Raw genomic sequence first — 13,237 nt, 5'->3', positions numbered from 1 at the left:
AATCAGGAGTCAGCCAGCCTGGAGTCCAATTAATGAGAAGATTGGAGGGGTTGTTTAAAGCTGCCCTGCCCTATAAAAAAACAACAACACACACACCAGTTTTGAGTTTGCAATTCTCAAGAAGCATTGCCTGATGTGAACCATGCCTCGCAGAAAAGAGCTCTCAGAAGACCTACGATTAAGAATTGTTGACTTGCATAAAGCTGGAAAGAGTTACAAAAGTATCTCTAAAAGCCTTGATGTTCATCAGTCCACGGTAAGACAAATTGTCTATAAATGGAGAAAGTTCAGCACTGTTGCTACTCTCCCTAGGAGTGGGCGTCCTGTAAAGATGACTGCAAGAGCACAGCGCAGAAAGCTCAATGAGGAGAAGAAGAATCCTAGAGTGTCAGCTAAAGACTTACAGAAATCTCTGGCACATGCTAACATCTCTGTTGACGAATCTACCATACGTAAAACACTGAACAAGAATGGAGTTCATGGGAGGATACCACGGAGGAAGCCACTGCTGTCCAAAAAACCCATTGCTGCACGTTTGAAGTTTGCAAAAGAGCACCTGAATGTTCCACAGCACTACTGGCAAAATATTCTGTGGACAGATGAAACCAAAGTTCAGTTGTTTGGAAGGTACACACAACACTATGTTTGGAAGGAACACACAACACTGTGTGGAGAAAAAAAAAAGGCACAGCACACCAACATCAAAACCTCATCCCAACTGTGAAGTATGGTGGAGGGGGCATCATGGTTTGGGGCTGCTTTGCTGCCTCAGGGCCTGGACAGATTGCGATCACTGACAGAAAAATTCCCAAGTTTATCAAAACATTTTGCAGGATAACTTAAGGCCATCTGTTCACCAATTGAAGCTCAACAGAAGATGGGTGATGCAACAGGACAACGACCAAGCACAGAAGTAGATTAACAACAGAATGGCTTTAACAGAAGAAAATACGCCTTCTGGAGTGGCCCAGTCAGAGTCCTGACTTCAACCTGATTGAGATGCTGTGGCATGACCTCAAGAGAGCGATTCACACCAGACAACCCAAGAATATTGCTGAACTGAAACAGTTTTGTAAAGAGGAATGGTCCAAAATTCCCTCTAACAGTTTTTGCAGGTCTGATATGCAACTATAGGAAACGTTTGTTTGAGGTTATTGCTGCCAAAGGAGGGTCAACCAGTTATTAAATCCAAGGGTTCACATACTTTGTCCACTCTGCACGGTGAATGTTTACATGGTGTGTTCATATAATTGTTTGTGTGGTATTAGTTTCAGCAGACTGTGTTTGTCTATTGTTGTGACTTAGATGAAGATCAGAATACATTTTATGACCAATTTATGCACAAATCCAGGAAATTCCAAAGGGTTCACATACTTTTTCTTGCAACTGTATATATCACTATTCGGTGTCTGCTGTTGCTTCCTGGCAAAGCTCTGGACTTATCCATTTGTATATACACTTTAAACTGGGACTATCTGCCTGTCCAATGTGGAGTTAAGTTTGTATTTACATTCTAAATGATTCTCTCTGCATACGTTGATCTGTATACTGAGTTCTGTTTTTGTACTTCAGCCCCCACAAGGCTCTGTATAACCTTTCATTCACATATGTGCTGTGGGAAAAAACTTTTATTAACCTGCCTTTAGTTCTGTATCCGTATTTGGGTTTATGCACATTTGGAGTATGAAAGCAGCATTCAGAGCCCAGAAGTTCACATAGGGACATATTATAAATGTGAAAGGTTTAATATTTATCGGTGTGGTTACATGCCAATGCATAGAGCGGAGCCAAAAATCAGGCAACAGGTCTTCACGGCCCAATTCCAGCATGGAACCTGTTTCAAAAGAGAAGTACCCGAATAGTCCTCTAGTAATCAAATTAGGGCTACACAACCTTATTACACAGAAACCATAGTATAATCCCAGCCAAAACATTTGTCATTCTAGACCTCATATATACAGATGGGTCCACAGTTATCTTGGCTAGTTTGCTGCGCCTAGGCACAACATGGTTTATTAACATAAACCCTTAATCTATTGTTCTCAGCTGCAAAACAATACAGAGAACAATACAGCAGGGGATTAAGTCATTACAGCAGGGGTCACCAACACCGCGTCACTTGGTGCCTGAAGGACACCATTTCTTATAACATCCAAACACGGCAACAAACATGGCGTACATGCAGTCTGAATGTGCAGTCTTTATGTGGTGCCTAGGTTACTGTAGATGTGATCTCAATCTCCCATTTAGGGAGATCAAGGTCACATCTAACTCGTTCTAGCAACTTCTGGAGTGTGTGGTATGTTGAGGCATCCTCACGGAAATTAATAGTAACAGGGTCATATGTTCCTCAAATGATATATGGTGGAAAAATAACTATTTTGCCCTCATTCCAGTCACTTCCTTGTTTTTATTTTTTGTGTTAAGAAAGAAAAAGGCAGACAAAAGGAAGGACTGTGTGCTGACACGTACAACAAGATGTACAAGACCCCTGAAGGATCCCACGTGTACTCTAAATGCACTAAACAACAACATAATTGAGAACAAAACCGTCTGCAAATTTCCCTAACCCTGAGGTTGTAGTTAATTTGGCATATTTTAGGGTACAGTGTGATTTACTAAAGGGCTTTCTTATAGTAAACCAGGGTGTGGATCACTGGGTTGACCCTGTCTAGGTCGACACGGACTGAAGGTCGACAGGTTTTTTGTGTTTTTTTTCTTTTTCATTTCTTGACCTGCATTTCCATCTGGGACCACAGACCGTTGAAAGGCATTTGCTCGCCAAGCTTCCTGCGCGGTGGCTCGCTACGCTTGCCACTAGGTTTATAACCAACTCTATGCCCACTTGGATAGAGGCGGTATGAAAAGATCCTGAAACCCCCAAAGTCCCTCCAAAAATGGTGTTGACCTTGCACATGTTGACCTTCCACACCTGTCGACCTACTTACTGTCGACCTTCAGTGGTCAACCTAAAGACTGGATACCAGTAAAATACCATCTTCATCAAGTACCCTTCTGGTACAATAAGCAGTATCCTATTTACAGTACATAGGACCAGACTTGTGAGAAATGTCATGTTTACAGAGGTTCTGTCTCTTCAGTACTTCACATACTGGCCAGAGTCCTATCCTGCACTTATGACCCCAATGAGGGTGAAAGTCTCTAGAGTCAGTACAGGACCATGCCATACATCAGGGTAACACAGAAGTCTGTTCTCCTTAATCAGGAATGGACTGTTTAACGCATGCAGAACCCTACACAGACAGAACGAGCTGTTGTGGAACGATAAGTTCCAGCATGTCCTGCCAGCCAATATACTTCATATGAGGCAAGAACGAGTCGCTGGAACATTAATAAATGGATTTATGGATGATTTCTACCTAATGCAGAATCTCCAAGTTCTCCTAAAGGGACACAAGTCCACATTGTGTGGTTCTGAGGTAAATGAACTGTTACACAAGTTGGAACATACGGGAAGTCCAATACTGGGAGAAGGGAGGTTAATACAGGTATGTGCAGAAAAACAAATCAAATGAATGATCTGATTAAATACTCAGTATGGGCTATCCGTCATACCATGCATGTATGTTGAAAGTAAAAACTTTTTGCGTCCTACATAGTGTCACAAATGTCTCCGTTTTAGTAGGACAGCCCAACTTTCATGAGGTGGCAGGTCCACCATTAACGCGCTGAGCTGGTGTCTCTTGTGCATGCACCACATCAAAGGTGATTTTAGGTTAGAGATTACTTATTGAACACATCTGCTATTCGTTCCCCAATTTTAGCAACAAAAGTGCGACATTTGCGTCATGTGTGACTAATGAATGTATGATTAATGGACCATACATATATCATGTCGCAAATGCAAAACAGGCTCTAAAAACAAAACACACCGGTGTATATACGTGACCATTTATACAATTGGGTTTGACATATTTGATTTTTTTTTTACAGTAGCTTATAAATCAGACATGCCACCTCAGTACAGGCAGCCATTACAAGGGGCAGACCTATACTGATTTCATTCAGGCATGAATATGGTTTCCACCCACAAAATAGCTGCCTGCACCATGGGACTTGCTTTGTACTGCACTGATTGGTTGATATGGGTTACAGAACATTTGTGGCAGCTGTAATCCCTATAATGTACAAGAGCCTTTGCCTGAACGTATTTTGAATTGGAAGTAACAGGTTGTCCTCTCAGCCATTAATTCTGAAGACACAGAGACCCATCTTCCTGCACTTCCGCCATGATGGATGAGTCAGACAGACAGGGGTGGACGGAGGAGCGGGACGGCAGAATTACCTGATTATGTGATAGCTGTGAGATGCCAGAATGCAGCAGAGAGAGAGAAAGGAGGAACATGCAGAGTGTTATGAAAGTAAACACGCTAGTAATAAAAGATTAGTAGTAGTTATCACATTATGCCACCTGACCATGGAACAAGTGGAAAGCTGAGGTGGATATTGTACAATGCCTGTGAAAGGTATCTGAATTTCGACATGATGCGCTGGGATATACTGCATAATATAATTATTGATAACCAAAATAGCAACAAGTACAACAAACCAAACAAACTGGTCCAGGCATCAGGTCACAATTAGACTTGATGCAGCTGTTGCCTATTACAGCAAAGGAAGCCATTCTGTAAGCAGAACCAATATTCACTGGAAGATGGCCGCCTGGGTCACAAAGAACCAGTGACCCCTCAGATGTACTCTGAATATTGGTCCAGTTCACAGAACCGCTGCTTCTGGAAAGTGCTTATAAGATATCAGGAGTTCCTTGCACTAACAGCCAGCTTTCTTATGGATATTGTTTATGAAGACAAAATGGCCGCTTCAGATGTGAGTAAACCTATGAGTAAATACACAGACAATGGGGACAGTCAACTAACTGAAGCAATATTTCCTGAGACGTGACCAACCACTCACTCTTCTGGATATCTTCACGCAAGATTGAGGTTTTCCATAGTAAGTTACATAACAATTACAAGACCATCAAAAAAAGGTTGTGTGAAAACAGTTACAGTATATATAAAGGATAAAAACACATTACTTAAGAATACACTAAAGGGACACTACGTAAACAAACACAATGGTTGTGGAAGAGATTACATTTTAGGGTATAAATACCAGGATCTGAGGTACAGTAAAAATACATATACCACCCTGATACTGCACCCAGGGCCCTTAGTACTCCTGAGAAAAAGGGGACTATATTACACCCGGTACACTCATTAATTTGGGGCTGGTCCATTCTACAACGTGTGCACTTTTTGCATTAATTCCCTTGTATTATATATTAGATTGCAAGCTCTTGTGCTCACGGCCTGTTAGAGTCCTCTATTATAAATATTTACTATACACTGATCTTGAATGCTTGGTCCGTTACAAATAGGAAGCTAAGAAAATTATACAAGTTAAGTTTGTCGGATCATGTCCACAATTGTTCAGAGCGGGATACGGTCGTTAGGTTGAGACAGCTTATGTCGACAGTCGTTAGGTCGACCACAGAAGGTCGACATGGTCAAAAGGTCGACATGAGTTTTTCCCATACTTTACGATCCACGTGGACTACGATTGGAACAGTAACCTGTGCTAAGCAAAGTGAGGCACCTTGCTCGAAGCATGGTGAGGGGAAACGGTGCACTAATTGGGGTTCCCCGTCACTTTACGAAGAATACGACACCAAAAACAGTCCAAAAACTCATGTTGACCTTTCCATCTGTCGACCTAATGCCCATGTTGACCTTCAGTGGTCGACCTAATGACTGTCGACCTAAGTTGAGTCGACACAACGACCCATACCCCTTCAGAGCAGAGCAAAGAAAAACCACATATGCCCACGATTCCTAGTCAGACACCGGCCCAGAGCACACTATAAAGCTTGAAGCCATATAAACTGCCATTAGCACAAGATGGGTGCCTCGGCCGTCCGCACTGTAAAAGATACGGCTCTGCAGATTAGCTGTTCCCAATTTCCGAATACAGAATTTTTATTTATTTTTGAAAAAGACCATTTCTTTCATTGCAACTGGAAAAAACCCAATAAAATTACAAAAGTGCCCATTCCCCTAACAAGGCTTCCCTACCGGGTGGTCTTCAGTATGCCGGCTGTCGGGATCCCGGCGCACAGTATACCAGCGCCGGAATCCCGACAGCCGGTATACCGACACTTATTCTCCCTTGTGGGGGTCCACGACCCCCCTGGAGGGAGAATAAAATAGCGTGGCGTGCGTAGCGCGCCACCGTACCCGCAGCGTGGCGAGCGCAGCGAGCCCGCAAGGGGCTCATTTGCACTCGCCACACTGTCGGTAAGCCGGCGGTCGGGCTCCCGTCGCCGGGAGCCTGACCGCCGGCAAACCATACCACACCCTCCCTACCACATGTAAAGAGAATTTGGGCACATTCTGTGGATGTCTGAGTAGGAACCTTCAAGGGTAGAACACGTCATCTGGTCCAGGAAAGACTTCTCAGAAAATAATGGACGCCGAGGCCGCCCTGAGGATCATAAACGGAGGAGGAACAGAATAACGGAGCAGCTAGTTAGAGAAACTATCAGCCCCCTAACTTGTAGAGAAAGGGGCTGTACCAGTATAGTACTGATGGCTGAGTGGAAGGGGTGAATGACTGACATATGTGCTGTAATTTCGGATGGACCAACATACTGGTGCTTCCAGCAAGATAATCCACTTTAGAGAGATCCCAGTGAAGTGAAAGAGATCCCAAGTGTGAAGTCAGGTGCTGACTGCAAGATGAGAATACAGGGTATCATTACGCTAATCTGTCAGGTGGCGAAACGCGCAAGTTAAATCAGAGACTTGTGTCACCCCCTGCGGTTACGCCGGGTACACATCAGACGATATATCATTCGAGATATTGTTCTGATGCGGAACGGAATGAAAGATCGGGCACGTCATTTAATGTGTACTCGCGATTGCGCATTCCCGCGGCCCGTCAAAGACATCTTCACATCTGATGTGCAGGCGACGACATGCATTTTAAATGCAGTGGTGAACGATATATTGCACTGCCGCACGATATAGACCATTCAGTGTGTATGGGAGACCGATGTATCGTTACATCGGCCATCCTGTCAGATGTGTACCCGGCCTAAGCCATACTTTAAAAAATAAATCACGGACACTAGTGGGTAAATGTGAGCTGCTGCGGCAACCTGGGAAGTCTGGATGATGTTTTAAAGAGGCAATCTTTTAAAAGGAAGCATAAACTAAGATTTGCTTTTTAAATGATTGCCCCTTTGAAAACATCAGCCAGACTCATCAGGACGTCGCGGAAGCCTGCACGTCGCAGCTGGTTACATTTACCTCCCAAGTCCGTGTAATAAATCAGTCAGTGGATCACGCACATGTGTGTGAGAGCAGCAGCTGGGTAACATGGAACCTCTTCTTATAATACTGTAGTTCATTATAAACAAGCCTTTCACTTCACCAGGTCCAAATCACTTGTAGCGTCTGCGTTTCAGTCTTCTCATTGCAGAGCAGCAAGTGGGAATAGATCAAGCTCATTATCCGGCAGGCTCAGCCACGGGAACTGAACCACGTCGGGAAAGGAATCGTTTGCGGCAGCTGCACTGTGTCAGGACCCGGTAATTATACTCTCTGGGAACACACGGCTGTCACTCTCGCTGCTATGTCAGGCGGCTGGAGCAGGCCGGGTGTCTCAGAGACATTTATAGCCTGTCACCATCAGGGGTGGATGCCGAGCATCATTTATAGCAAAAGATTTTCGTTCGCTGATGCTAAAACATAAACGCTACCAGAACAAAAATGAACCCCTTCCCTCTGATCCGTTCCCTCCTACACTTGCACAGTCTACGGTGGCTGGGCCAGTTTACCTCATACATTATTTATACACGTTAGGTGGGATGGTTTGCCCAGCCGCAGGCAGCATTGACAAGGGTCCGTCACGTATAGACGGTGAATGCAACCCTGCAGCAAATCGGTCGCACCCAGATACCATCTAGTATTTATGAGGCCGGACTTAACGTTCACGGTAAATAAAATAAAGCCGCCATTTTGCTTTCCTTTCATATATAAGGAAGGAATCCGAAGCATTTCTAAAACAACGGAATAATGGAAATTAGGCAGAAAACGGTTTTGCAAACCTGCGTGTCCTCCTAACACCACTGGCTAGAAGCCTTCCGAACCAGGAGGCCATGGAAGGGTTAATCACAGAAGTTACGGAACTTACAAGGAGTTAGTCTAGGTCGCCCTATGCAGGAGCCCACGTAAGTCACAGAGCCGGCAAGCTGTAAGAACAATGGTTTAAGGTGCGCCAGAGAACCCATAGTAAACCATACAAAACCTCAACCCAGTCGCTTTTTGGCCATGTGAAATTTTAGGTGATATCAGATCGCCAACGTTGTATCCGGGCAGTTTCCTTCTAGGTACTGTGGCCCTTTGGTCTCTGCTATTAGCCCTTTTGTCAGACCTATTATATAGTCTTATTGCAGGATTATAACGCATCCATATGTTTGTATACAAGAGTACAATGCACTTTATATAAACATATATAACACTATTATAACACTTATCACACGCACCGTAAGTGCCGAAACGTCACGTGAAACGATTTAGAGATGAGATAGGCAGCCTGTGACTCTACACCTGTAGAGGGACTACAAGTCCCAACATGCTCTGTCAGCCAGAAGTCAGCTGGAGAGCAGCATAGCACTAATGTAAGGCTATATAATGAATATTATGGGCATACAGAGAGCTGCAGGAGATAAACCAGGCTGTCAGCTTAAACAGGAAGACAGAGATAAATGCTCCAAACGTAGCACCATAGGAACAAAGCGCAGCACTTACTTCTGCAATATAAATATTCCTATAATTACAGTGAACGATACGAGGTCGGCCGTTATCCAAATGAGCGAATATTCATCCGGAGACTGAAACACACAAGCGGAAGACGACAGGTTAGGTGACACATGGGGTGCGTCTATGTATTCTACAGACAGGAGCAATCGCTGCTACACAAAAGTTCACAGTACTATAAGATACAATATACAATACAGAGATCTTATCAATAATGCAGACAACAGAATACAATAAATTCCATATAAAAACAACTTGCTTTCCCCTCCTTAACGAGGCGAACTCTGTGCTAGGTACTAGAGCCGCTTTATGGGGGTCATCCCGAGTTGATCGCTCGCTAGCAGTCTTTAGCAGCCGTGCAAACGCTAAGCCGCCGCCCTCTGGGAGTGTATACTAGCTTTGCAAAAGTGCAATCGCTTCCATCGCAGAACGGCTACAAAAAAATTGTGCAGTTTTAGAGTAGCTCCAGACCTACTCAGCGCTTGCGATCACTTCAGACCATTCAGTTCCGGATTTGACGTCACAAACACGCCCTGCGTTCGTCCAGCCACGCCTGCGTTTTTCCTGGCACGCCTGCGTTTTTTCGAACACTCCCTGAAAACGGTCAGTTGCCACCCAGAAACGCCCACTTCATGTCAATAACTCTGCGACGGCCATTGTGACTGAAAAGCATCGCTAGACCTTGTGTGAAACTACATCGGCCGCTGTGAAAGTACGTCGCGCGTGCGCATTGTGTTGTATACGCAGAAGTGCCTTTTTTTTTTTTTCATCATCGATGCGCAGCGAACATTTTCAGCTAGCGATCAACTCGGAATGATCCCCTATGTTCCAACTATCAAAAATATCAGCTCTGCACATCGATTCCCCGTTCTGCCGACCCAATGATTGCTAGACATCGATGAACAGCGATCCATCTTGGGAAATCGGACAAATGCAACATGTTAAAACTCCCAGACTTGTTCATTCCGACAATTTTCAGGTTAGAATCAGGGAATCGAGATTGTCCAACATGTTGAGTCCCATTGTAGAAAGAGTGCTATATAAATAAAATGATCATTGGATTTCTCTGATCCCCCGACCCCAGCAGAACGACACATTGCCCTGATACAGGCTAGAAGGAACGGTGATAAAGTACCGGCCAATCGGCTCCTGTCATGTCACAGGCGGTGTTTGAAAAACGACAGGAGCCGATTGGCTGGTACTTTATCTCCGTCCATGGCTTAGTAAATAGACACAATAGTTACTAAGGTTGAATAGAGAAACCCATCAATTCTTCATAAAATTTGTTAGAATAGTTTTAATCAACAGGAAGATGGAACTCAGATCTTTTTTTAAAGCGGCGATCACTTACAAGGAAAACCATGCCCTGTAAGGGATTGCCTCTTTAAAAAACATCTGGGTTTTTCCGGCATTCCGCACGCCTGCCATTACACCGACCCATCGTCTCCATTTTACACACAGTTAATCACCAGCTGCTCCTATTTCCATATACTACATCCAGTCACTGTTTATATTTCCCTCTATATGTAGTATTCATTAACTTATCACTATTATTTATTGGCTCATTTACAGCCACATTAATATCCATCACCGATTATATATCCGTAGCATATAATTATGTATTTCCTGCATCACCGATTTATGATCTAGGATTATCCGATGTTATACATCAATGATATTGCCCCCGGTTCCTATCCCTTCCCCGCCCTCATCTGCTTCCCCCCTCACTCCCAGGTCCGCTCTGTTGTTCTTCTTTCTGGAATTTTCATCATTTTTTAAAATATTAATAGATTTACATTTATCTATATTATATTTTATTTATATATATTTGGCTGCGGGAGAAGACTCCATACAATGAACAGACTTCCCTGGAAGGGGACTGAAATAGGTACAGATGTGGCTTTAGTGGTGACAAATAGCCCCTCTCGGTGCACCAAGAGCTGCTCTGAGAGCCTTTCCATCAATACGGGGGCATTCTGAGTTACTCGCTCATTATTTTTCTTTTGTTACGGAGCGATTAGTCGCAAACTGCGCCTGCGCCAAGTAAATCAGCACAAAATTTTGGTATTTTACTCACGGCGTAACAAAGTTTTTTCATCATTCTCGTGATCGTAGTGCGATTGACAGGAAGTGGGTGTTTCTGGGCGGAAACTGGCCGTTTTCTGGGAGTGTGCGGAAAAACGCAGGAACGGGGGAGTGTCAGGGAAAAACGGGGGAGTGTCTGGAGAAACGGGGGAGTGTCTGGAGAAACGGGGGAGTGTCTGGAGAAACGGGGGAGTGTCTGGCCGAACGCTGGGTGTGTTTGTGACGTCAAACCAGGAACGAAACTGACTGAACTGATCGCAGTGTAGGAGTAAGTCTCGAGCTACTCAGAAACTGCTAAGAAATTTCTATTCGCAATTCTGCTATGCTAAGATACACTCCCAGAGGGCGGCGGCTTAGCGTGTGCAATGCTGCTAAAAGCAGCTAGCGAGCGAACAACTCGGAATCACCCCCAATATGTGAAATGATCAAATTACTGTGCTACATTTGTACATCTGTGTGTGACTGCGTCGGAGGATCAGGTGCGAGTGTCCGCAGCGGTTCCTCGCGCCAAGTTGGGTTGCTCTACACTTGCGACATTGTACTGTACGTGTGTGCAACCAATTCCTGTGCGGTTCGCAGCCCAGCATCTCTAGTACACTGCGAGCGGTTTTTCGCTGCGCCTGTGATGAAACTAAATTTAAATGAAAATACATTACACTACGCCTCTCTGTGCGGCTTGGTCGCGCCATGTGGTGTACTGACAACCTGTAAGTGAGGACACAGCTGTATTCTCATGCGGACAGTACTAGCGCATCCTATATGAGAATACCTACTTATTCTATTTTCAATGCATTATGTTCTAGAAGAGAATAGCAGCCGCCAGAGACAATGACTGTGAATAACGGAGGGTCGGTCTCTAAGAAATGCACGTTATCTCTTGATGCGGCTATGCACCGTTGGTACTCCCAGGTGCAGCAGTAACATTACTCTGACAGACCAATGGACACTTACCAGTAACCAGACTGGGAAAAGCACCTTACTGAGGATCTGAGGTGCATCCGTCGTGACGGACTGGACCCCGGAACACCACAGCACAGAGTACAGCCACGGCTCATTCACGATGTACGTGTTAACTGTCAGGTTCTCCGAAATATACTCCCTGTCGGGGAAACGGAACATAGCACCGATATTAGGCACACGCAATTGTGTACAGTATATGCAAACTACAGAACACACACTTGCAGAGCAATACACACTAAGAACCACACAATGCTCAGAGGAAGTGGCGCGTTATATACAAACACATTACATCCTGCCCCCTTTATCTTCTCCCCCCGAGCGGCACAGGTTTATCCCCAGAAGCTGGGGAGGTTTCAGACCCTTCCCATAATTATTATTATTATGATGATGATATAACCCTTCCCTGGGACTTTTAAGATTAAAGGTCTCTCTTATGGTAGCTCCGTAATGCAGTTTTCAGATGGTGACAGAGCGGACATTACTCTGGCCGGACTCGTCTCCAAAGTCAGAGCGGATCGCACAGATCATTGCCAGACATGGTAAATTAGGATACCCGGCTTGTTTCTGTCATATAAAATAATAGGAGAATCTGCAATAACATAAAACAAACATTTTGCACCCGCAGGAAAGTGGAGCCGTGATGAGGCGGAAATCTTACATGTGACGTAATACCTCCAGCTTTCATTTCACTAAATACACACAGATGTGTAATGGGAAGTCAAGCGCTGTTATATAACCATATAGGGCGTCTATACTGTGACGGAGCTGGGAGCGTGTATAATATGGGACTAGCAGAGCGAAGGGTTACTTCTTCTCGAACATGCAGATGCAGTGCATCCAGAAAGTATGCACAGTGCTTCATTTTTTCCACATTTTGTCATGTTACAGCCTTATTCCAAAATTGGAATAAATTAATTTTTTCCCTCAAAATTACACACACACACACACACACGCGTATACACAATATCCCATAATGACAACGTGAAAAAGTTTTTTTTGTGATTTCTGCAAATTAATAAAAAATAAAAAAACTAAGAAGTCACATGTACATAAGTTTTCACAGCCTTTTTTTTCCCATGAAGCTCAGACTTGAGCTCAGGTGCATCCAGAGATAATTTTGTCAGGAATTTTCAATTTAGTTTTAGTCACGTTCCTAAAATTTGACGAAATTAAATGTCACATTTTAGTCAAATTTTTTAATTTCGTTTTAGTCAGTGGATCTTGACGAACATTTTCGTCTAATTTTAGTCATGGATTTAGTCATAGCTTTGCATTTTAATGATACTGTAATGGATTTTGCTGAAGATCATTTCTCTATCATTCCCTTGAATACTTTGTATACCTTTCAC

General features: G+C 44.0%; 1 protein-coding gene across 3 annotated transcripts in view; it reads right to left on the bottom strand.

The window, feature by feature from the left end:
- GDPD5 (glycerophosphodiester phosphodiesterase domain containing 5) overlaps positions 1 to 13,237 on the bottom strand; it is a 307,956-nt gene that overhangs the window by 6,277 nt on the left and 288,442 nt on the right. For 2 of the 3 annotated variants that reach the window (XM_063951228.1, XM_063951226.1), the window contains 3 exons: positions 11,880 to 12,027; positions 8,835 to 8,917; positions 4,307 to 4,321 (listed from right to left, as the gene is read on the bottom strand). In XM_063951228.1, the coding sequence (XP_063807298.1) occupies positions 4,307 to 4,321; positions 8,835 to 8,917; positions 11,880 to 12,027 (246 nt within the window). The remainder of the gene's footprint in view (positions 1 to 4,306; positions 4,322 to 8,834; positions 8,918 to 11,879; positions 12,028 to 13,237) is intronic. The other variant, XM_063951229.1, reaches the window with a different exon arrangement.

The sequence above is a fragment of the Pseudophryne corroboree genome, chromosome 2, assembly GCF_028390025.1.
Source record: "Pseudophryne corroboree isolate aPseCor3 chromosome 2, aPseCor3.hap2, whole genome shotgun sequence".
Lineage (NCBI taxonomy): Eukaryota > Metazoa > Chordata > Amphibia > Anura > Myobatrachidae > Pseudophryne > Pseudophryne corroboree.
Note: the sequence above shows the minus strand (reverse complement) of the source record. Positions and strands in the feature narration are given on the sequence as shown.